The 26,559-nt window shown below is 43.4% G+C and overlaps 1 protein-coding gene across 1 annotated transcript in view; it reads left to right on the top strand.

The window, feature by feature from the left end:
• Nucleotides 1-26,559, top strand: part of si:dkey-225n22.4 (collagen alpha-1(XXI) chain) — a 115,697-nt gene that overhangs the window by 50,635 nt on the left and 38,503 nt on the right. Inside the window, exons 20-22 of the mRNA XM_051940349.1 lie at nt 6,395-6,447; nt 20,441-20,485; nt 20,571-20,624. Of these exons, the coding sequence (XP_051796309.1) occupies nt 6,395-6,447; nt 20,441-20,485; nt 20,571-20,624 (152 nt within the window). The remainder of the gene's footprint in view (nt 1-6,394; nt 6,448-20,440; nt 20,486-20,570; nt 20,625-26,559) is intronic.

The following is a 26,559-nucleotide window of genomic DNA, read 5'->3' as shown; positions in this document are numbered from 1 at the left end:
ATCTAAGCTGTCCATCGGCGTATACTGCTTGTGTGATTGCGTTTGCGGCCGCCGGCCGCCGGACATTCTTGAAATTCCTATGCAAATTGGTAAGTGTACCACCGGCTTATGGTTAGGTTATGGTTAGGGTTATGGTTAGGGTTATGTTTAGGGTTATGTTTAGGGACGATGTCATGCAAAATATAGCGTTGGATTCGCCACGGTTTTACATTAAAAATATAATATACACATTCTTTTGAAATACGTTCTGAGTGGCACGAAAAGTCCGCCGTTTAAAATACATTGGTGCGCATTTCGTGGTGAGCGGCACGAAAAACATGACGAAATCGTGTTGGTGCACACGAAACCGAAACTAAAACTTACGTGACAGTTTCACGAATCCCCGTGAGATCGGGCTGGGTATAAAGGACTATTTTACATTAATTACTCTGCTAGCGGTAGAAAATCACTCCAAGTCTGGAGTGAACAATCTGGTGTTCAGTTTGATCTTTTTGCTCTAAGAGGAAGTGGTCAGGCAGATTCTGTTTGTGTTCTTGTAGTGTTCTGCTAGCTGTCTTTATCTTTTATTGACTTTTTTCACATCTCCAGCCAGAGATCTTTCCAAGTGCAGTTTAGCTCAGAGATGTGAAGCTGTCACAGTCCGTTCAGTCCTTAACAATATGTGGCAGGGTGAAGTGGTGGATTAGTCTGCTTACATAAAAGGACAGTGTAAGAGCAGCTTATGTACACTTGTCTATTTTCTCTTGTTCTAGAAACCCAGAGATTTATGTCATCTTGTCATTTATTGGGCTGTGGTGGGCGTCTTGGCTGTGTAATTATGAGGTCTGCTGCTCTCATGGGTTTATGTGCGTAGTGTGGTGAGACACTTCAAAAGAAAACAGACGCAGTGGAGAGCTAATTCAGATGTTTCCTCACTGCCAGCATGCAGATCTCTGCACTTAAAATATATGTTGGTGGAACCATATCACCTCTGTGTCTGCAGAACGCTCGAGCAGAAAGAAAGTGTCTGAAACCTCATGGTGTCATAGTTGAAGCACGGAAACAGGACTAACGTTAGACCTCAGAAGGTCCAGGTTAACAGGAAGGTCTCATCCCAGCTCATGTCAAGAGCCAGTCAACACAAATTACTGCACAGGATTTTGTCTGAGGTCGACCAAATAAAAGACATTTCAGGATCATACATTCACACGGTATGGTCTTAGCTAAGTTGTATACATGTCTAAATTAGTTGGAATACAAACATCTTTTTATTCATGTTGTTTAATTGTATTGCTTTTTTCATGTCGAGTTCTTTGGTAAATTTGTATTTTATATTGAAGCCAATAAAACATCTTTAGTTTACAGTTTAGTTTACACACAGTTCTCTGGTCATACAGTAAGAACAATGCTTTGAGCTAAACGCTAGTATCAGCATGTGAACATTCTCACAGCAGAGAAGAAAACCATTAGTTTCACATGTTAGTCAGTGATCGCCAAGGTTCATACATGTCGTCTTGTGTGAGTCTGTATCAGAATAATAGCAATCCATCAAGTCGTTGCTGAGACATTTCAGTCAAAAAATGTCAGTTGGCTGAAGTCAGTTGATCATTCAAAACCTTTCAGGGCCTTTTAAAATCTGCACCATGTTGCAACGTAATCTATCCAGAAGTTACAGATATTTCAGTCTGAGCCATATTTGTGACCTCTCGTGGAGAATCTGTCATCTTGTTTGAATAAGTTAACATCTGCAGTGGTTAAGACAGGAAACGTCTATGACCAGACTTAAGATTTTAAGAAGTGCAGTAAAATGTAAAGGCTCTTGTTGTATATGTCCCATATTCATAAACATGCCTTAATCATGTGTACTTTTATAGATGGAACATGTTCAGCGAAACCCTCGCTTCTTGTTTCATCTATGAGGTGAATTTATTGTGATCAACAAGCCCTCCTCTTGTCTTCTCCCACATCCACCATGTTGACTATGACTTCTGAGTCAGACCTTGAAATATGCTGTTGTTATAAAACAATCAACATTATTCACTTCATGTGTATCAGAATTTCTTGGCTCGTCGGCCAAACAAACTACCTACAGCTGAAGTGTTTAACATCAATCATAATAAATGTTTCAGTCATACCACCTACCAAAACATTGTCTCAGCCCAAGTACACCCCCCATGGCAACTGCATTCCTTTACAACAGTGCTACACTGCACCCTGACACACTACGACACCTGCACAGGAATGACTTGAACAACACGATTAAAGGCCTTTTTAACAATCTTATAAGTTCACAGACTGCTACACTGTACCACATGAATCTAATAATCTTTGTTCAAGATGTGAAGTTTGCTCTTTGCAGATTAACGATGAAAACGCAGCTGAATCTCAGCCTACGATAGAATAAAACGTCAGTGTGTGAAAAATAAATAACCGAAGCATTAACAGAGCTCCTACAATCACAGGAAGATTAGCCAGCTGCTATATCCTTCGTGCTTCATCCTTTTTATCTGGTTGTGGAACAAGTTGGAGGACACAAAAAGGCTTCTGCTGCCACAACTCCACTAGATTGTCGTCTTTGTTTAAATCCCACAAACTTGTTTTGATGCGTTTTGTTGCCACAAATCATCTGTTTGGGTTTATCTCCAGTGTGGTGCTGATCAGTACGTCATTTCATCCTGCTTTTCTATTGGTTAGCTAGTTGTTGTAGGTCCAGCAGCATCACACTGTGAGATTATCACCCTAAATTTATGACACTGTCAGAATTTTATGGCAGCTTGTCTTTGGTCACCATGACAACGGCCGTCCTTGAACCTGTCTCACAGCGATGTAGGACCACTGGTTTAGAGCCAAGACCAAAGATATCACCACCATTCTCTCACCGTTGTTATCTTTCATCTGGAACGGCCTAAAATCACACAGTGTGTAGAGTCTTAAGGTCCAAGACACAGGCCAGGACTCCAAACGCCCCAGATTCTACTCTGATCTAGTACAACCATGAGATCTTATAGAACAAGCCTGATCCATGGAGGTCCAATCCCACATCTTACAAGACCCAACACTCGATGCCAGACACCATACCCCCACAGGTCCTGTGTCCACAGCTTGATTTGCTGAGCTGTAACCATATCAGGCAGGTGGTATTAATGTTGTGGCTGATGGGAATACAGTGTATGCTGAATTTTAGGGTCTTTCTTAATAGGCTTTTTTACAACAAGCTAAACTTTTTCAGTCCTGAAAGATGTCTGATATCTTAGCTGGTGTCAGGGTTTCTACCACCACTGCTAGCATCTAATATTAAGTGTGAGGGCTTTAATGTACTGTCAGTGTGACTTTTACTTCTCTCTTTTCTCTACACTCTTCAAGACATGATGTTTTCTGCAGCTGAAACTAAGTCCTTCTTCTATAAGTTAAAGATCCTGAAAAGGCCATTCATGGATCGCTTTGCTGCAGGCTTGGGTCTTGTAATCTATTTCATTCTGGGCTCAGCAGGAGAGATACTTCCTGTCTTCAGCTTGTGTGAAATGCAGCTGCCAGGTCTGAACAAAGTCTTACCACTTACAGTCACTTTAAGCTAATCCTTTCTGCCCTTCACTGTTTGTGTGTGAGTTTTAGATTAGAATATTTAACAGATAGTATTAACACTTTAGTTTGTCTTTCACTTGATGTTTCATTAGGAGTCTGCTGACAGGGTGACTTCAGTTTCACCAAATTCTAGCCTTGTCAGTAAGGGTACCCAGGCAGGGTTGTTTAGGTAAATGTAGATGTTTTAGTTTAACTTGATTTAGGGCTGTTATTAACTAACACTTACTTCTGTCACTTGTTGATCTGTTGGTTATTTTATTCATTAGTCGATTCATAGCTTTAGCTTTAAAATGTCAGAAACTGGTGAAAAATGTCAAAACCCAAGATGAAGTGCTTAAATGTCTTATTTTGTCGGTTTACTGTCATAGTTGGGGATAGAAACCAGAAAAGCTTTATTTGTATTTGTGCTGCATCGTAGGAATAGACTGGAAATATTAGGGAGGAAAGAGAGGCATGGCAATACATTACAGGAAAAGTCTGGAGATTTACCAACAGTGCATGTATACTACTGTCAGCTCTGTATGTGTGTCAGAGCCAGGCATGTTATTTGTGTGTTAATATAGTCCAGAAACGATTAAAAACAAATCACTGTTTTACTGGGAACCGTGTTCCTTCATTACCAGGAAATCCTGCACCATAGTTTGTTTTGATTTGACGGCACATAAACTGTTCTGTAACCTCAAATACTGGTTGTAAATCCTGTTTTAAGAGTAAAAGCAGCTACAGCACATCAGGCCTGTTTAAAGGAGGGTCATGTCTGCAGCAGGAAGCAGTGGGATCGGGCTGACAGTCACAGGAAAGCTAAGTTGGAAAGTACTGAGACACGGATACAAATACATGATTCAATTTGATCTATTGTTTTTAAAAGAGAGAAAAACTAAATATCCAGCCACTACTACACACTGAATCCAAGACAAACCAAGTTAAAATGACAACTAAACAGTAAACTAGATCAAGGACATCTAACTGATGGCTCAAGTAAACTTTTAAAAGCAGTTACTTCTGTGTTTGTGATGGAACAGCACAACAATGTCAAAACCAACACACTCCTGTCACATACGTGGGTAAAATGAGCAGCTCTGTGTGACAGTTCTGCAGATAATATCATGTAACTGAACAAATGAATGGCCTACAGTACCAGAATACATTTTACAGCTTGTTTCACATGTATACTGCCAGTTCAGTGTATTACAGTGGTTCATACTGGAACCAGTTCACACCACACCACTTGAATTGTAACGCAGTCAGCCAACGTAGTGAAACAGCTCAGAGAGCTCTGAGGGGTTTGGTGTCTTACAGATGGTTAAAACTTTATTTGCATGTTGTGTTGTGGCTTACAGTTTGTTTGTTGCTTTTCATTTTATGTTTAACGAGCTGCCGGCTCGCTGTGACATCTCTGACCACAGGACAGCACAGAACCGCTGCAGCAGGTTAACTCATGACATGCCAGACCTCAACAGTTCACTCCATCCATCATCTATCTATCCTCTGTAGGGTAGCAGGGGGCTGGAGACTGTCCCAGCTGACCTGGACACCTGGACCAGTACCAGTCTATCACATGACTTCACATCCCTGTAAAAACCCACTGCTGCTGCTGCTGCTGCTGCAAAAAAAAATATATGTATATGTGTGTGTGTGTGTTTTAGCATTTGCTACATTATGGGGACCAAATGTCCCCACAACTGTAGGAAAACCGAAAACTATGTCACTTGTGGGGACATCTTTCGTCCCCACAAGTTTAAACAGTGTTTTCTTGGCCATGTTGTTGTTACTGAAAAAAGTAAAAGTGCAAAAACGTTTCTTTAGGGTTAGGCATCGTTTTGGTTAGGGTTAGGGTTAGATATGAATGGGAGTCAATGGTAAGTCCCCACAATGATAGAAAACATAGTGTGTGTTTGTGTGTGTGTGTGTGTGTGTGTGTGTGTGTGTGTGTGTGTGTGTGTGTGTGTGTGTGTGTTCTTGTACTTGCTACATGGTGAGGACCACTTTCTGCATTTAACTATCAAAATGAGGACATTTTTACAAAGTGAGGACATTCTGGCCGGTCCTCACTTTGAAACAGCCATGTTTGAGGGTGAAGACTTGTTTTTAGAGAACAGGTATGAATTGAGGTTTGGTTAGGGTTAGGGTAAGGATTAAGTTTAGGCAATCAGTTGTGATGGTTAAGGTTAGGGTAAGGCTCTAGGAAATGCATTACGCCTATGGATGTCCTCACTAAGATAGAAGTACAAACATGTGTGTGTGTGTGTGTGTGTGTGTGTGTGTGTGTGTGTGTGTGTGTCATATATCATTTTTGCTCAGTTTTCTTCTACATTTGGGGTTTACAGGGACATAGAGACAAACAATCACACTCACATTCACACCTACAGACAGTTTAGAATCACCAGTTAACCTCAGCATGTTTGTGGACTGTGGGAGGAAGCTGGAGAACCTGGAGAAAAGCCACACATGTACAGGAGAACATGGAGACTTCATGAAGAAAGATCCCATTGCACAAACCGAGGATCTTCTAGCTGCAAGGCAACAGTGCTAACCAGCCCCAAGCAGTCCCCTAACATTTAATTAGTACAGATAGATGATATCCTAAATGTTCTTCCTTAATGAACTTTCACAGGGAGTCAAGCAAAGCTTTAACTTTCCTTGTAGTTGTGTGAATGTGAATCCGGTTTGTGTCTGGGCTGTGTGCTCTGCTTTTTACACATCAGAGTGTGTTTCCAGGTGTTGGGGAGTCCTGCTACACCTGTGTGTTACTACAAACGTTATCATTTCATAGAAGTCTTCCATAGAAGCTGTGGTACAGAGGAAGGCACTGACATGTCTGTTGTGTCCTCAGGGAGAAAAGGCAATCCTGGACCTGCTGGTGCTGCTGGAGCTCAAGGTGCCTCGGTGAGTCGATTCTGATTAGATTACAGATCATACGTTCAATATAAGGATGCATCTCTGTAAAATACAAGTCCTTAGAGTGTAATCGACTCAGCACTGCTACAGAATGTATTCCCAATGAACTCAGCAGTCTGTGCATCTGAAAAGCACAAGTGTTCTACTGTAAGTGGTCCCATAAAGGTTTGAAGGAAAATGTAATCAGGACATAAACACAAGAGCTCAGATTAATAGCTGCTGTTAAATGCTGCTGTGTGCTAGTAAACCTCTGCCCACAAACACACACACACAAATACACCAGAGCCCATGAAGCAGTCCTCCGGCTGTCTGAATATGAATCAGGTTCCATTAAATGAACTCCTTGACTTCATAGAATGTACTGACAATATTTGCTGACAATATTCAATCCATATTCTACTGAACGATGTACACGTCCTCTGATGACTTTCAGGGGTGTAAACACCATCACCTCCTGTGTAGAAAAACACAAAGCTTTTTTCTAGCTGTCACACATATTTTCTGTTTCTTATGTGATGCTATTGATTCCATTTCTCTGTGAACCCTCCGTGCTGGAAGCAGAATGTTGTGCCAATTAAACCGACAGAAACAACTGTTTTCCATAGAGCAAACTGAAGGGACCCTGTGGACCAGAATATGTTTGCATTTGTTCATCACAGTGTGTTGTTTATATCCTTCAGCTCCAACATGTTGAGTGCATTTCACTACAAGACAAGAGGAAAACCGCATTATATTACTGCTGTAAAACAAAAGGCGTCTTTACACTGCAGGAACCTGGTGCACGTGCCCCCATCATTTGTGAATCCAACCCAACAATGACAGATAACAGTGATTGGATGTAACTCTATGATGAAGTAGGAAATAAAACAGGAAACTTTAGTTTTGTTAGTGCATGTGTCAGATATTATACTATCGATGGCAGTCAGAGAGAATACTGCTACAAGGACTCTGCGTCCTGTTTCTTTCTATGAAGTACGTCCGCTAGAGAAAGGACTTATTTTACCCTTAAAACAAACCAGAAAGAGTTTCTTCTGGGAGTTCTGAATGAACAAAGGTCCAGGATGCCCCTAGTTGTCCCCCAAGTTCCTTCAGCAGCAAACAGCAAGGCTCCACCGGGAACGTTTGTCTTCAGAAACACATTTATACTGACTATTGAAGACCACACCACCTACTGTAAATGTCAGTCAGTTCAGTAGTCACTCGGGGTACTCTTCCTCTTCAGATTGGAATGTATGTCTTTGTGGCTCTTGAGGGAGTTTTGTCAGATGGCCTTAAACTACAAATTCACACAGAATAATGTGCGTGACAGGATTTACATTGATAGGATCCAGTGTGTTCAGAGCTTGACTTATATTTGAAATAAAAGGTTGGGATTAAAATTCATCTCCAGACTTACAGTATTACTAAACTGTCTGAGGTTTCACACAGAGGACAGCAGCTCAAATGCTGTTCTGTACAGAGAAACAGCATGTGGTTGAGGTGACAGATGCAGTCACAGAGAAGATGAACACAAAATGCACAGAAGATATGTTTGCAGCACTGTTGATACAGAAGAGCAGAAAGGATTCTATGACAGTCTGCATGTGATGTTAGGTGGATGAAAGTAACCCCTTATTCTGCTGGAAAGTCATGGAGGTTCTGTTTGGATTTTAGGTGCAACTTGCAGGTTGAGAATCAAGAATAAAACAGAACCTAAATTTAGAAAGAGTCTGTATATACACTAAAGGAGTGTCAAACTCATTCTAGTTCAGGTTCTACATTCAGTTTCAGTCTGATCTCCAGTGGACCGGACCAGTAAAACCACAGCATAATAACCTATAAATAACCACAACTCCTAATGGTTCCTTTTTCTAGTGCAAAAAATACATTCTGAAAATGTTTCAATTCAATTCAATGAATTATCTTTCCACTAAACATCTAGCCTAGCGCGCTAGACAACCCACGGCAACGAATTTAATTCTCTGCCAGGGTGGGTCTAGTTACCCTCCATAAGGCTCGAGGCTGGATTCTCCTAAACTGGCCGGACCAATCACCATGAAGTGTAGAGTCAGAAGGCGGGCGTAACTAAGTGACGACAGAGGCGTGACGATTCTGACAGAAACAACCGGAAACAATAAACAGTTATCTTTGGACTCGGCTTTGGCCACAGCCCTTAAAGTTTGAAGCTAAAATTCAACTTGAAAGATAAACAAAGGACGGCACTGAAGTGTTTCATTGAAAGAAAGACGTATTTGGACTTATGCCGACGGGATATGGAAAATCCTTAATATACCAGTTGGCTCCGCTGGTTGGGAAGCTAATGGGACTTAGCCACAATCCGCCGGTGCTCTAGGAACTACGTCAGCCTATTCGTTGCACTGATTGGTTGTATACCTACCAATTGCTGCAGAGGGATTGATAGACAACCTTTTAGAACGCCTCCCTCCCTGTCGAGCTTCCCTAGACCCTGTGCCGTCAGAAACATGGGTGTAGCGTGGCTAGGCTACTAAACATCCATGAACAACCTGAAATGTCTGAAGAAAAATAAGTTAAATTCATCAACATTCCTCCTCAGTTTATCATTTCCACATTACACTTCCAGATCACAGAGTGTCTACAAAGGAACACAACATTTAGTCACCTGGAAATGAACCCCAGAGGATTTACTTTATGATCAAAACTACAAATGTCTGACAACACAGGACAAAATACTGCAAAAACTGAGACACATAATGATAAAAACGAGACACAAATGAAAAAATAAGACAAGAACACAAACAAGATGAAAGGAATCACAAAACGACAAAATGAGGAACAAATGACGAAAACATGAGACAGACACAAAAAGAGAAAAAAGTTACAAAGCGACAAAAAGGAACAAAGTGACACAAAAATTGCCAAAAAACAAACCAAAGTGAGACTAAAAGGATATACAAAAAGACAAAGAACGGCAAAAGTTTGTATAAACTTTTAAGGGAAATTTTAGGAATTATTGGAATTTTCTTCGTGAAGCTTTTACAAATTTTCAGAAATAAACATATTTTTTGGCACCAGTAATGAGGACAACAGGAGGGTTAATGCTGAAGTTAGCACAGATTATTGTTATCTGCTCCAGATGGTTTGATGCTGGAACTGAAGCAGCTGTCAGACTCACACCTGCTTCACACATCCTGCAACTCCCAGAACCCTGGAAACAAAATCTTCACTACACAGGATCGAGCTTTTTTCTTCAGACGTCAGAATGAAATCCTTTATTTCATCTGCACAAGATGCATCCATGCATGAAAGCTAGCTTAGTGTGGCCCAGAGCCCCAACAGCGGGGCATTGTTCAGAAGCACAATAACTCACAATATAATGAATAATGTCTGGAATTTGAAGACAGCTCATTAAATCACACCTGCCCACACTCAATACTACTAATGTGCACTGAATGAAAATCTGGAAGATTAAAATATAAAAAAAATACAAAACAGACATGGAATTACTATGTGAACATCCATATCCATCCATCATCTACGCACCGTTTAATCCTCGCCAGGGGGTGGAGTCTGTCCAAGCTGACTGAGGGTGAAGGTTCACCTGGACAGGTAACAGTCTATCACAGGACTACACATAGAGACAAACAGTCACACTCACATTCACACCTACAGACAGTTTAGAATCACCAGTTAACCTCAGCATGTTTCTGGACTGAGGAAGCCGGAGAACCTGGAGAAAGCCACACATGTAAAGGAGAACATGGAGACTCTATGCAGGAAGATCCAGGAAGGAAGGGACACGAACCTGTGATCTTCTAGTTCCAAGGCGACGGTGCAAACCACTGTCTACTGTGCAGCCCGTGAACTAGTATAACCACAACATTTTCATTTGTTATACGACTTCTGTGTTTTTGGAAATGAGATTTAATTTCCCAAATATCTACTTTTTGATATCAATAAATTTTTACTAAATTTAGTTAAAAACTGGAGTAAGTCACAGACTGAAATGTCGCTGGTTTCTGTGTGAGTTAATTGTAGGTTGATTGTAGTTTTACACCCAGCTGTAAGTCAGGTTTATTTATCTTTAAAATCCTTAAACTAGAATGCTTCTTGGAACAATATGCTGTAATTAAATGTTCACACTCTTCCCTCCTGTGTGTCTAAATGGGACTGCTAAACTCATCACTCCCTCTCTTTTCATAGGAGCCGGTGTGACATACATGCACACATACAGCTGTTTTTTGCTGTATGCCTAATTGCACAGCCCTCAGTGCTGATATCCAGACACCCAGGAACATGTATTTTGTCACTTAGCCACATTTCCGTGCACATGTGAGCACACCCAGACCTTTTGTACGTTCTCCAGCAGCATGGCGTGCTGAGCTGCTCCCCACTGCATCCCACGCCAAACCCTCCCTTCTTAATCAAGCTGATGTTTACATGCAGATCTGGGAAACTTCAGCTCTGAATGCATTTTATTACTGTAAATAGTTTTACTATACTCCGTTGTCCCACTGGTTATTGCCTTGTAACAGAGGCTGCATAAAACTGTCTCCATGTTCATTTCACTGTCTGATTATCACTCAGTGTTAGACACAGACAGGAAAACTCACCAGTGTATCCTGATGTTAACTTTTTATCAGCAGTGTTCCCTGTCTAGTGTCTCAGTGCTGAAGACTGTCTGTGTACAGAGAGTAGACACCCTAAGATGTCTAGAGCCTGGGTATTAAAAATGTCAAACACTGGGATACTGACAGCCTAATATGTGAAAAACCTGGATAAAACAAAACATCAGGAACTGGACACTGATGTCTCAAAGGGCTAAAAACCTGGATAATGTTGCACCAATATATATATATATATATATATATATATATATATATATATATATATATATATATATATATTAAACTATACAATTCACAAAAGCATTAAAACTTGGATATTAATTCACAAAAACATAAAAAGTCTGGACATTATTGAACCAAAACATAAAAACCTGAATATTATTGGACCAAAATGGTGGTGGATGGTTGCTGGAGCAGGTGGATCCTGGACTTGGCTGGATACCCTGAGAAGGAATGCTCTGATCAAGTGTTCTACAAACATAACAAACATAATCTAGTAATAAAATCTAAACATTAACGTGTTAATGTGGATTAATCCATCATCATGATTAATCAGATTAAAACTTTTGATGCAGTTAACCCATGTGCAGTGCAGAATGACTCAGAATCCCTGAAACATCTGGTCACATCTGGCTGGATTCTCCTGTACAGAATTAAAATATTCAGGGCACAGTTTTCTGATTTGTGATTTTAAAAATCCTAGCTGTGAAAATGCATGCAGATTGAACATGTTAGAGCTGGATACTAAGTGCTCTACTTATTTTGCATTTTCACAAATAGAATATAGATTTTTGAATGTGAAGGTGGATTTCAGGCTTTATTAAGGCTTTATCTGAAGTGTCTCTCTCACCTTTACATTGCTAAAATGTTTAAAAGTTTAGGTTTCCCTTCACTTTTCCCTTAACTATTGAATCAGAAGAGGACTTCGGTCTGGTTTGGTAAAATGTCTTCTTTGTGTTGTGTAGAAATGTAACACAACAATGTCCTATGACAAAGAAAACACACATTGGGATCCAAACCCTTGGCTCAGTTCAATGTATCTAAAAATATCCACCCGCTCTGGAATTTTCCTGCATTTATTGCTTTTCAGGAATAAACCATCATCACTATAATCACACTTTTTAGACTAGACTCTTTAATGTCTCAGTGGAAACGCATTTCTCCAAAGTAATGTCTTTTATTTAATAAAATAAAAGGTAAAACAAGCATTCACCCCGTTAATTCAGTATTTCGTGGCTGCAGTTGTTCCTGTGTGAAGGTCTCAGTCAGAACGTCTGGATGCTACAGGTCCTCAAACTCTGTGTAATGAACGGTGAGTTTTTTTGGTGTTCGATTCATAAAGGAACAGCCTTTTTCAGTTCTAAGCTTGTATTCCTTGTTGAATGTAAAAAGGCAGAATGGCACATGGCTTATAAGGAACGTGGAAATGGGGTAAAAAACAACATTTATGTAAATGTTACAGAGTGAGGGTGTATTCATAGAAGTACAGAGAATAATATTATACACCTCTGAGGGGAGAAAGTCCATCAAGACTGAAGCTTTAGAAATCTGTGAAAGCATTGCTTTAATATCAGCTATAGTGGGATTTATAAACCTGCACTGTGAACCAGAGGTCTGGCTGAGCAGAGCAGGGGGCCCACGTAGTCTAAAAATTACACACAAGACATGAAGTGCAGATTGTAAATTAGTATAACTGGGGGCGCCCTCAATGAGTTAAGCAGGTGAACCATGTATGGGGGCTGGTCTCCAATGCAGCGGCCCAGGTTTGATTCCCGCTCATGGCCCTTTGCTGCATGTCTTTCCCCAGTCTACTCCCCCATTTCCTGTCTCTCTCTCACTTCATCTATCCAATAAAACCAAGAAAAGGCTAGAAAAAAAATTAGTAAACTGTAAACTATAAATTTAATTTGTGGACCATGGCAAAGTCATTTTGTTGTTTGTCTCATTTTTGTAATATTTTGTCTTGTTTTTATTTTTTTTTTATTTTTGTCTTTTTGTTGTTGTTTGTCTCGTGTTTGTTGTTTTGTTTCTTGTTCTTGTCATTTTGTATTTCCTTTTTTACTTTTTGTTTTTTTTTTATAAAAATTTGTTTGTTTTTTGTAATTTTTGTCTCATTTGTCTACATTTTTTGTGCACTTTGAAAGTTTTTTGTCTCTTTTCGTTTGCTTTATGTCGTTTGTCTCATGTTTTTGTCGTTTTGTTTCTCATTTTTTCATTTTGTGTTTTGCTTTATCTGTTGTTTTGTGTATCATTTGTGACGTTTGTATTTTTTTGTCTTGCCTGTGTTCTTTGCTTTGTTTTTGTTTTGTTTCTCACTTGTGTCATTTGTGTATTTTTTGTTTTGTGTCATTTGTATTATTTTTTGTCATATTGTGTCTCATTTTTATCACAATGCGCCTCACTTTAGCAATATTTTTTCTCTTTTTGTCTGACTTTTGTTGTTTAAAGTCATAAAGTATGAAATCATTCAGCTCCAGGTGACTAAATGTTTTATCTCTTTGTAGATAAACTCTGATCTGGAAGTTGTAATGTGGAAATGATCAACTGAGGCTGAATGCTGTTGAAACTGAATTTATTTTTCTTGAGAAATTTCAGATTGTTCATGATATTTTGTAAAAAATTAATTCCTGAAATATGAACATTTTCAGAATGTGCTGTTTGCTCTAAAACAAAGGGAAGTATGAGGAGTTGTGGTTATTTCTAGGTTATGAAGCTGTGGTTTTACTGGTCCGGTCCACTGGATATCAGATTAGGCTGAATGTGGAACCTGAACTGAGATGAGTTTGCCTCCTCTGGAGTAGATAGTTGTGCTATGATCAGGAATTATTTGATGCATGTCAAGCTTGTAAGATCGACTTTATAGCACAGTGGAAGGTCTGCTTTGAGCTTCTGTGCTACTTTCTTTTCAGGTTTGTTTTTTTTTTTTTGCTTCAAAAACTTCCAGTTATTTCCAGTGATTGTCCTCCTCGGTTCGTCTGTCGTCCCACCCTCTCCCTGTTCTGCCCTCTGCTCTCCTCAGGGTGAAGCTATGATGGTGTTTCCATAACCAGGTTGTGGTAAAGATCATTTATCCTCATTTATCCTCAGACTTACGGGGATATTGCTGAGAGATGGAAGACTGAGACAGATGTTAGGATGCAGGACCCGCTTCACTTTACTGTGTTTTTGAATATCTGGAGCTAAAATACTTATTATCGCCCTGATCTGTGTTTTTGATATCACAAGCATCACCTGGACAGCTTTAGTCTGTGAATCAGGGTTAATAGTTGTTTATCTCCAATCATCCTTAATTCTGACAGGAATTCAGCATCTCCTCCTTCCACTGTCTCACTAAAGAGTTTAATTAAGCTCAAATCATCTGTTTGATGTGATGCCGACTGAATGTTAAATGGACAGAGAGATTAGGAACAAAGACAGAGAACACTTTCTGATGTTCCTGAAGTAAAGCCACCATGTCAGACACCTGCTGAGATCCACATCTAACAGACTCATTTAAAACCTCAGGATCCCACCTAGTTTACTCTATCACACACACAGACACACAAACAAAACTGTCTGCAGTGGAATCACCAGTGCAGGTTCACATAGACTGATCCTTTTATCCATTTGTGTCACGCCCTCCTGCTTCAGCGAGCCGACTAATCAGCGGCATAATGATGAGCGGCTGCGCTGAGGACACAGCCGGCTGGTATCAGCAATTAACACTGAATAAAGCCAGACTCCCTCCTTCCCTCCGATGCCGGATCACTCATCCACACTCCTCCGTCCATGCCATAATGCACTCCATTGGAATCCCGCACTCCGTTCATCGTCTCCCGCACGTCGTCTCCTGGACTCTGCCCCCTCCCTCGGATTACTCTACCTGTCTCCTTGCCACGTCTCACCCCCTCCTGTGTCTCAGTCTGCTCTGCCCCTCTTGCCACCCGACAGACACTGGATTATCTGGACTTTCAGTGAGTTATTTTCCCCGCTATTTAGTTCAGTTTTGGTTTAGTTCTTCTCGGCCTACGGGTCCGCCATCTGTTAGTTAGTTTAGTTTTTTCCTCTCCATTGTTTCCCTCCGGCTTCCTTCTCTCAGTGTTTCTGTTAATTTATATTCTGAGTTCTTTCGATTAAATCATATTTAATTTCACCCTCCTGTCATCGCCTGCTGCTTGGGTTCACACGACAGTTGTATGACAGAATGATCCGGCCACATCAGAACCCAGCAGGCGTTCCCGTCTCCGTAAACCCCCCGAAAATTTTCTTTGAAACCCGTGAGATATTTTCCTACCTTAGGGGCCTTTATTCCTCCGACAACCCCCCCGTTCCTGGGTCCCCACCAGCCGTCATTAAGGCTGGCCGCCGTAAACGCGGCTCCAGAAGAAGAGCCCCCATGCTCCCGTCCCTGCAGTGCTGGAGGAGCCTTTTGTCACCTCGCCCGCAGAGTTAGAGGGGCCTGATGCCACCTCAGTTTTTGAGCGAGTCGACGCTGCCACTATCCCCGAGCAGGTCGACATCGCCTCACTCCCTGCCAAGGAGAGGCCCCGTGCCGTCTCCCTCTCTCCTGTTCCTGTGGGGGCCATCGCCCCGACTCCTGTCCATATGGGGACCATTGCCCTGTCTTCAGTCCATTGGGAGCCCGTCTCCCCGTCTTCTGTTCCTGTGGGGCCCATTGCCCCGTCTTCTGTTCCTGTGGGGCCCATTGCCCCGTCTCCGGTTCCTGTGGGGCCCATTGCCCCGTCTCCGGTTCTTGTGGGGCCCATAGCCCCCTCTGCGGTCTCTCGCTGCAGCATGAGAGAAGCTAAAGGCTCTCGATGCAGCGCTAAAGAAGCTACAGGCTCCCGCTGTGGCTCTGGAGAAGCAACAGGCTTCTGCCACGGCTCTGGATGAGCAACGGGTCCCGCCACGGCTCTGAAAGAGCTAAAGGCTCCTGCTGCAGCTCTGGAAGAGCAATGGGCTCCCCCTGCAGTGTTAAGAGAGCAAAACGCTCTCCACGCAGCGTCAAAGGAGCAAGAAGCTCCGGCTGCAGCCCTAGGGAGGCGTTCCGTCCTCTCTGCAGCTTTAAAGAGGTTTCAAGCTTCTCCTGCAGTCCTGAAGAGGCAGAACGCCTCCCCCGAGTCCTTGAAGAGGCGAAACGCCTCCCCCGAGTCCTTGATAAGGCGAAACGCCTCCTCGGCAGCCATGAAGAGGCATATTGCCTCCTCTGTGTCCTTGTCGAGGCATTCCGCCTCTCCGGCACCCTCAGAGGAGATTAATGCTCCCCCCATGGTCTTAGAGAAGCCAAGAGCTTCCCCCATGGCGCCTAAGGAGCCAAAGGCTCCGTCTGCAGCCTTAAGGAGGCGTCCCACCTCCGTGGCAGCCTTAAGGAGGCGTCTGCTTCCGCTGCAGCCTTAAGGAGGCGTCGCGCCTCCTCCGTGTCTTTGTCGAGGCGTCTCGCCTCCTCCGTGTCTTTGTCGAGGCGTCTTCCCTCCTCCGTGTCTTTGTCGAGGTGTCCCCCCTCCTCCGTGTCTTTGTCGACGTGTTCCGCTTCCTCCGTGTCCTTGCCGAGGCCTCCCGCCTTCCCCGCGGCCTCAGTGAGACGTCCCACCTTCCCTACGGCCTCGGTGAGGCGTCTCGCCTTCCCCCCGGCCTCGGTGAGACGCTCCGCCTCCCCTGAGCCCTTAAAGAGGCATAGGGCCTCCTCGGCAGCCTCGAGGTGGCATAGTTCCTCCTCGGTCGCCTTGAGGAGACGTAGCATCTCCCCCTTAACCCTGAAGAGACATACCGCCTCCCCTGAACCCTTGAAGAGGTGTAGTTTTTCTTGGCAGCCGCAAGGAAGCATAGCTCTTCCCCGGCAGCCTTGAGGAGGCGTAGCACTTCTCCCCAACACCAACTGAGACTTTGTGCCACTTTAACACAACGTGGTCCTCCTGCAGTGGTCACTTCAACACCCTGTGGTTCCCCTGCAGGGGTGGTCTCCCCTATCCTGTCCCTCCAGTCCTTTTTTGTCCCTCCTATCCCTCTTGTCCCTTCTGTCCTTACGGACCCTCCTATCCTTTTAGTCCCTCCACTTCTGTCAGTCCCTCCTGTCCCTCCAGTTCTGTCAGTCCCTCTAGTCCCTTCTGACCCTCCAGTCCATTCAGTTCGACTTAAGTCCAGTTCCGTTTTAGTCCAGTCCAGTACGAAACCAGTCCAGTTCCGGTTCAATCCGGTTCCGTCCAGCTCTAGTTTAGGCCAGCCATTGTCCAGTCCAGCTCAAGACCAGTCCAGTTATTCCCCAGTCCAGGCCCCCGCTCTGCCCCCAGAGAGGCTCCCGGCCCTGGTTCCAGTTCCACCCCTGGAGGGGCCGCCAGTTCCAGTTCCGCCCCCGGAGGGGCCGCAGCTTCCAGTTCTGCCCCCGGAGGGGCCGCCAGTTCCAGTTCTGCCCCCGGATTTCACCATTCTGTCATCGCCTGCTGCTTGGGTTCACATGCCAGTTGTATGACAATTTGTCAGCTGGAGAGTCAGTAGAGCTGCTTTTCCAAACGTCATCTAACAAATACTGAATACATGACAGGACCAGACGCTGCATGACGTGACCCCTAACTCATTCTTAACAGTATAATGTCTAAATTACAGGATCCTTTTAGCAAATATTTAAAAACAGGAACAGACCTTTCTATCACTGTATTCAACAAAGTATTTAAAAAGTGTATTAATGCAAACAAAAACAAAAAAAACCCTAAAAGTAAAGGTGTTTCTTTGCATTAAGAATCAAAAAGAGAACATCTCACTTTGTCACTGGCTGGTTCTAAACCCCTTCACTCTGTGTTGTTTCATTTTTGTATAAAGAAGTCGGACAGTTGAGATGTGTGCTTTATGCCATTTATTCTGGTAAATCTAAGCAAACCTCTGGTCAATGTGCTCAGGCACCTCGCGCACGCCTCCCAGGAACTGACAGTCAATTTTACACATCCATCCATCCATCCATCCATCCATCCATCCATCCATCTCATTCTCTGTGGGAGGAAGCCGGAGTACCCGGAGAAAACCCACGCACGCACAGGGAGAACATGCAAACTCCATGCAGAAAGATCCCAGGCCCAGGTCAGGATTTGAACCGGGGATCTTCTTCCTGCAAGGCGAAAGTGCTAACCACTACTATTCCACTGTGCAGCCCCGATTTTACACAAATATGCAATATTAAAACAAGGTAATAAAACACAGTATGCACCTGTTAAATCTCAGAAAACCTCTGGTCAGCAGGCGTCTCGTGTGCAACACACTAAAAAGGTAGCAGCATGTTCTTTATCCTAATGCTAGCTAGCTCATGGATTGATATTTAAACAAATTAAAACATTAAATACATGTCAACACATTTCAGTGAACAACTGAATAGATCATAGTGTGCGTACACTCTTAAAATAAGCAAAAGGGACATCAAGAAAATGACTATTTATGAGCCATGCTGTGGCACTAACACCAGTTACACACTACAGCTCCATAAAGGGCGCTAATGAGACAACAACAATAAAGGCGCTTTTCCACTAGCACCTACTCTGCTCGACTTGGCTTGACTCTACTCGGTTCAGGTCGTTTTCGATTATAATTGAGTACCACCTCATCATGGGTGGAGACACAAAACACTCTCCATCCTCCAACATGGTCTCCAATAATCCAGCGGTGGAGTCGAGGCCATTCTCCCTCCCGCTGATCGCTGGTCGGTGCACGTAAATGGCGTCCATTTGGCTAAACCACTTCCAACACCTCTGGTTTGACCCACTCCGGCCGTTGTGGTCCTTGATGGACCAATGGTCACTTTTGAGCTTTTTCAGCTTCTCCCTTCACTGCTTCATTGTCCTGCTGTATCCGTGGACGGCCATCCGCTCAGAAACCTCCTGATAAACTTTCTCGTTGCGAGTTGTACCGTCCAGCTCCCTCTGTAATCTTTGGTCCACCACCAAAGACAGAAAAGTCTGGACCTCTTCATTCACCCATGGTACAGGTCTCGTGTGTCATCATTCGCTGTCCAATCAGCGGCCTGCACTCTGTAGCCGTCACATTATCGACTCCTTCCAGCTCGCTTAGAACCCCAGCAGAGTAGGTACTAAAATAGTACCTGGTACCATCTACTACATCCCGATGGAAAACCTCACAAACAACCACACTGGTTTGTGTTCAACCAAAGCAACCTGCTGCCATTGTTCATCTGCCTGTTATAAATATGACTGAGACTCAGGTGTCCAGCAGAGCATTGCTTTCTAAGTTGCGTTGTGACAGATCAGATGTCAGATTATTCTGAGAACAGAAGGGGCTCAAAAACACACTGGAACTAGATCTGTTGCATCTGAAGTACAACCAGAAATGACCTCAGCATCATGAAATATCATGCAGCATCATGCTTTGTTGGCTGAGTTCACTAAATAAAGAACACATGACACCAATCAGACAAAAAGCAAGGCTGTCCCTCCATTCTCAGGAGGACAAACAAGACAAAACACTCAGAATGGGTTTAGACAGCAGAATCTCACAGCACACGATGGAAAGTAATCCTATTGTCATGGTGAATCCCAGTTTTATACATTGTTAGCTGCAGAGTCAGGGGATGATTCTGTGTTCCAAGGGTTGAAGGAGAAACATTAGAAATGCCTCCTCATGGGCGGTAGTGTTCTGTTAAATGTGATTATGCTATAGTGGTGGTGAGATCTGCTATCTATAGATTCTAAATGAAACTTTTGGGCACATTAGTGGAAAAAACAAGTCAAACACATGCAGACAGGTGCTCTTACTACAGTGAGCTGAACGTCTCATTCTGGATTCAGAAACAGGAGTTTATAAAACAATCTCCATTCAGGGTTAACTTGTCTGCTTGTTCTGGAGCTTTCAACTGCATCGCACTGACTTTGACAAGAAAATTAAGCTAGTAAATGGAGCTTAAAGAGAGATTGTTCTGTTAGCTGCAGATTCCGATGTAAAGAGGGGGTTTTCAAGCTTAACTTTGAGACTGGCATAGATGAGGAGTCCTAAAGGTGCTTAGAATACTGGAAAACTAAATATTGAGGCCCTGTGCACAAATTATACACATGGGACAGCATCGACTTATCACTGGAAGCAAAGCACCCTCTTTTAACTTCAGCTAAAGTCTTCTGTCTTGTGTGTTCAGTACAATATTACAGAGAGTTACATACAAATACAATATACAATGGGGCAGAATATAAGCATGGAACATCTCAAATCACTTGTGTACACTAAAATATATAAATAAATAAGTCAACAAATAGTAGGCCCAATAATGACAACAATGTATTGTAGTAAACCCCATAATGAATACCAGTTTTAGTGGGCTTAAACTTGTGTAAATGACTAATATTAGAGTCCCACTGGAATTTCCCTGAAACAGGGTGGAAAACGTTCGGTACCATTGTCCAGAATAACGTCTGTCTTGTCCTCCACAGGGAGCCCAGGGACCTCCTGGAGAAGCAGGTCCACAGGGAGCTCTGGTAAGATCTGATTCGAAAGCAACACGTGTCACAACTGTTGGTCACTTAAAGTTATTAACACACTGTGTTCTTCAATGTGTTTTAGGGTGAGAAAGGTTTACCTGGGCCTCCAGGTCCACCTGGAATAAAGGGAACACTGGTGAGTAGAATGTTTGAAATGTTTCTTAAAGTTTAATGCAGTTCAGTTGAGTTTTGTTTATGTAATGCGAATTCACATTATTTCAGTCCACCAGTTCAGGATGAGATAACCTGCAAGCTATCGGAATGAACTTTGCACATTAAGGTCTATGTAATGATATTTTGTAGAGAAAAACCCAACAAATCAAAATGATTCCCTTTGAGCAGGCACTCTGGAGACAGTGGGACCAAGATAATGTCCTTTTAACGAGAACCACATGCAGGCAGAGGAACATAAAGTGCTACAGAGGTTAAAGGACAGCAGAGAGAAGCCTTCAGAGTGGAACTTTGGGCACAGCATTACCCAACATGCATGAAGACCTTAGTCTACTTCAAGCAAAGTGTTTTCAGTTTGAGTAGCATATGCAGGAGGTCTTCAGTTTATGACGTGCTCGACCTACATCGTTTCATCGTTATATCAGAACTGGTTATGTGGAACTAGTTGATGAGCAGAGTGGATGAATACGTTGTCACGTGATGCTATCAGACGGCTTTGTTTCCATTCTCTGGTTGTACTCCACCTTGGATTGTGCTGCATTCACGAACTTTTTGTCCTTCATTATGGCTCCCAGCGCAAGTCAGACTCTTCTGATGCTGGAAGAAAAGGAAAGACGTCTCCATGGAAGTGAAATTAGAATAAAACACTGGGAACAGAAACAAGAACCAACATGGGTCAGGATGTAAAAACAGGTCAACATGTTGTAGTGACCCTCTGTGATGAATGAGTGAGACTTTATCTGGTTCTCTGCTGGTTTATTGAACCTTCACACAGGATACTGTGGACCACAGCCAACGCCAGAATAACTAGAAAACCCATAACCTAGCTCCAGAAGAACTAGAAAAGCCCCAGAACTTAGCTCCAGAATAACTAGAAAAACCCCATAACTTAGCTCCAGAATAACTAGAAAAACCCCATAACTTAGCTCAAGAACTAGAAAAACCCACCACTTAGCTCCAGTTCCCAGCTTTCTCTACTGCTGACTCTCAGCCAATCAGAGGTGAGCTAACTAAACATGGCACGTTCACTGACGTTAGGTAAATCTGGAACTGAACAATAAGATGAAGGTTTAGTTCAGGTAACTGGACTTATTCTTGTGATCTTGAAGACGTTTCGTCTCTCATCCGAGCAACTTCTTCAGTTCTAAAAACTAGTTTGGAGAGTCCCAGGTATTTAACCTCTAGAGGTGAAGGTGGGGCAAAGACTGAGTGAAAGAGGCCATTTATGTTCATCTAGAGCGACCCACTCTGAACAGAGGGGGAGGCCTCAGACACCTTCTCTCAGCAACATACAAAGCTGCCTTAAGAATTCTCCTCAGAAGATTTAACCACTCTTCACACCTTTCCCCAGGTGAGCCTAACGACTCACATGATGATGAGTCATAGGTAGGAGGCTACTCAGTGGGCCGTTAAATCAATGACTCTCACCAGGCCTCCCTCTATTAGCATATTAAGTCTTTCAGTAGATACCATCAGCCTTAGCCCCACCTTCACCTCTAGTGGTTAAATACCTGGGACTCTCCAAACTAGTTTTTAGAACTGAAGAAGCCTCTCAGATGAGAGGTGAAACGTCTTTAAGATCACAAGAATAAGTCCAGTTGGCTGAACTAAACCCTTCACCTTAAGATGACCTGGACGACTTAGAACCTTCACAAACTGAACAATAACTATTGAAACCTCAACATCAACAACAATACCAGTCCATTACAATATTCTGTTATCTTCACGTAAAATGATTCATACATGCATGAAAGTCGTTGGTATTCATGGCTTTATGAAGGACTGATGGATATCGTGATGCATGGAACGGCTTTGTTTATATTGTTGTTGGAGTTCCAACTTATGGTGGAATTCGACTTTCGTAGATCATTAGGAACAGAACTCTGATGTCCCCTGTATAGGACTTTAGGAACAGAATATAGAACTCTGAACCGTCTTGTCATTTTTTCAATCTACTTCCTTCACATTGTTCTGCTGCAACTGAATGAACACTATAAATGTCTTTGAGGCTATCAGAATGAATCTCCTGGCAGCATCTCCATCTGACAGCTCTTGGTGTTAGGACTGAAAGGAAACAGTGTGTGGAGACCACCAGGATGTTTTGTGACCATTTGGAAGAGCTAGGAACACTTCTGGTCCTGGATGTGCTCAGACTTTAGATGGCCTAGTTTGAAGCACACTGAGGCCTGAACTCCCTCTGGGTGAAGCAGGTGAAAAGAAGCAGCAGACAGCATGGAGGGAGCACATTTCTCTCTACCTCTTTTTACACTCGCAGCACTTTTCATTAATCTGGTGTCAATTCTCCATGCTGGTCTCCTGCATACAGTCAGCCCTCATTGGTTTCCAGGAGGGATCATGTTACTGATCTAGTTCCACTCCATGCCCATTTATCCCACATTACCCCTCAGGGAATCCAAATATTTAAAGCATCTTCTCAGTTGTTAGCTCTTTAACTAGCGGGTATCAGGGTCCACCTGTTTTCACATTGGTCTTTTTGTGGTTTTATGTGTGGAATCTCCTGAATTCCACATTCACATCAGCGTCCCTGCAGTGGGCTCATAATGAGATCATTAATTTAGGCTGGGCTCCTTATGAGTCCGTTTGATTTGTTTAGCAATGTCATTAAGTTAGTGAGTGCTGGTTAATCTAGGCCAGAAGTCAGCTGAGTGTGTGTGGGGTTACGGCTGTACACAGTGTGGGCACCCCCTCTGCTAAACAAGATTACACATGGAGAGATGCAATTACAGCAGAGCTGAGAGAACACAGAGCTGGTGATTGGACTCTGTGTTCGTCGTCCTGCTGCCCTCTTATGGCCACAATGAGGCAGTACAGGTGGAGGTAGTGAGGACTGGAGTCATAAGGTGACGTTTAACATGAAGAAGGAGACATTTTTATTGTTAAAAGAAAAAACTCTTTAGATCTAAGTATGGGTCATGAGTGGATCAACATTTCAACATAAGGCGATGGAGAATCTTTTCTGTATCCTAATCCAACATGTTTTTTTTAAACAGAGGACCATTTTAATTCAAACGTAATCTTTTTCAGACTGTGTTTGGCTCTAAAGCCGTGTTGCAGCTGAAAGCCTGAGCAGACGCTCTACAGATCAGACTGTGAGGCTTCACAGAGGTCACCTTTCCACAACCACGAGCTTCATCTTCTAGTCTGATCCTCCTCTTTCTATTCCTGTCAGCATAACAGAACACTGCTGTGACGTTCTGCCTGCAGTGGCTCTCTGAATTATCTGACACATGCACACGCACGTGCACGAAGTCAAGAGGGAGGAGGAGAGCTGCGTCTGTGGGCAGGATGAGCCTCCCCTTGTATCCAGGCAACCACCTCCAATCATGTGATAATAAATATACATAGAATTCAGACTAACTGTCAGTTGACCCGGTGACTCCAATCACATTTGGCATTTCAGATACGCCTCTTTCTAGTTTGGCTTCTTATATACCAGCAGACACATACTGCTTAGAATCCTGTTTTTCATTTCCATTCTCATTTCTGTGTTGTACACTATCAAGCTGACTATTGGATCATTTTAACATAAAACACTTTTGTTAGCTAAAAGAACTTAAGGTGAATAAATCATTCAGACCTCAACCTGTGAAAACCTGATTGTAACAACTGAGAAAAGACTTATGCTATCGATGAGGATTTATCACCACTACCTCAGTATGTACAGCAGATGTGATGCTATTTAAAATATTTACTTAACAACGCTCTGATATCAGCTGTCCTATCAGTCACAGTCAGCTTAAATAATGATAATAATAACAGCTTATGTCAGAGAGAAGCACTAGGTTTCTGTTGGCATCATTGTTTTTTTCTGTGTTTGGGTCCTCCAAGGAGACATCAGTGGTTCAGGTGGTGTAAGTCACTGGACTTCCATCCAGACTGAGCTTTGTGTGTCTGATCGTTGTGAGTTTTTTCTGCATACAGGAAAATACAGCGGCTGACATAAAGCTTGGAACTGGACTGTTGGTGCAGCAGAATGCTTTGTAGGATGTGCACGCTGTGTGTGTGTGTGTGTGTGTGTGTGTGTGTGTGTGTGTGTGTGTGTGTGTGTGTGTGTGTGTGTGTGTGTGTGTGTGTGTGTTTTGGTGTGAGTGTAGCCACGTGTCCACTAATGCGTTTTCCCCACACGGCAACGCACCGCATCTGAAAATCACCAGACCACAGCGGACCACAACATGATCACATGACCGAGCTTTCAGCTTGACAGTCCGGCAGATGAGTTGGATAAACACAGTGGCTTTCCCTTTTATTTAGAAAACACTAATGGTTATGATGCGTGCACAGATCCAGCTGGTAGAAGCTTCTCCTCCACGGTGAACTGTGTTCAACACCTTCTTCAAGCTCCTTTCCTGCCCCTGATTGGACAAACGCATCGACTCAGGGGCTGGTCTGCTCCTGGATTTCAAGCCGGACCAACATGGCGGGTCAGCCCCAAACTTTGTTTAATATTACAAAAACACTACAGCGAAAATTATTTCTGAACGCATTTGAGGCAAGAAACAGGCTGTGCAGCAGCTGAATCTGTCCTGGTTTTAGTACACAGATGGTTAGTTTAGATGTTTGAGGACAGTTTCAGGATGCGTGGGATCTCTGCACACCGGAGTCCAGACTACTTTATGCAAATGCGCTGCAGCCCTTTCTGGGTAAACACACCGCATCACAGCTGGAAACACCCCACATGTGGCATTCTGATCTGGTTGTGGTGCGTTTCCATCTGTGATCCAGTGTGTTTACCGGGAGAGGGCTGCAGCTCATTTGGGTAAAGTAGACTTGATTCAACTTTATGCAAATGAGCTGCGGGGTGCAGAGATCCCACGCATCGTGAAACTGTCCTCAAACATCTAAACGAGGTGTCGGTAAACTAAAACCAGCACAGATTCAGCTGCTGCAGATTATTTCTCGCCTCAAATGCTCTCGGAAATAATTTTCGCTGTAGTGTTTTTGAAATAAAAGAGAAAGCTTGTGGCCGAGCCGCTGTGTTTATCCGACATGCCTGCCAGACCCTCAAACTGAAAGCTCGGTCACGTGACGACGTAGCGGCCCACTGTTGCTCGAGTGCTGTCATCAGAATCAGAATCAGAATCAACTTTTATTGTCATTGCACACTTTCATATACAATGAAATTTGTTTTCGAGCTGCCCTGCCAATGGCAGCGTCGGGCTTTGCCACTGTGCAGAGCGCATGACTTAAGGAAAAGGAAAAAAAAAAGAAGAAAACATTTGGGATCGGGGGAGGGATGGCAGAGGGTAAATGAAAAAAAAGGTTCATCAAACAAAATGAAGCCTCCAAGGATGAGAAAATTCAATTTGAGAAGGGAACCTGAAAAAAACAAACCCGCAACAGGCAAAGCATGACATTAGACAAGGTTAACTGGGGTAAGGGTGAAGGGTACTGGGACGGGGAGCTCGGCCCAGTCGTCAGTCACCTATGCAGCTGCTGCACCATACCGCGGCGCGCTGCATGCACGGGATTCCTTCCCACTGTGCGTCGCGGGCGGGAAGCGTCTGGAGGCGGCTTGGAGGGGTGGGAAGGGCATATGTGTGTGAATGTGAGGTCAGCCTCAGGTCATGAGTCCAAGTGTGTGTGTATGCGTGTAGCCAGTCTCCTTCTGTCCCAGACCCCCCCCCCACCCCACCCCCCACCCCCACCCCGGGAGTCTCAGTTCACAAGGTGGAGCACAACAACACAGCAGGTTGCCATGGAGACGTCCTCGGATGGACCAGTCCAGAAGTCAACAGGAGTCCTTGGGAAAGTGGAGAGGATTTAGGAGAGCTATCTCTGGCCAATGTGACAATGTTGTGGTCTGCTCGCCATCTGTACAATGTTCAGGTGCGATCTGTTGCCGTGTGGGAAAATCGCATCTCGTGGACATGTGGCTTGTG

This window comes from Acanthochromis polyacanthus, chromosome 20 (assembly GCF_021347895.1).
Source record: "Acanthochromis polyacanthus isolate Apoly-LR-REF ecotype Palm Island chromosome 20, KAUST_Apoly_ChrSc, whole genome shotgun sequence".
Lineage (NCBI taxonomy): Eukaryota > Metazoa > Chordata > Actinopteri > Pomacentridae > Acanthochromis > Acanthochromis polyacanthus.
This window is presented reverse-complemented; position numbering and strand designations above follow the sequence as displayed.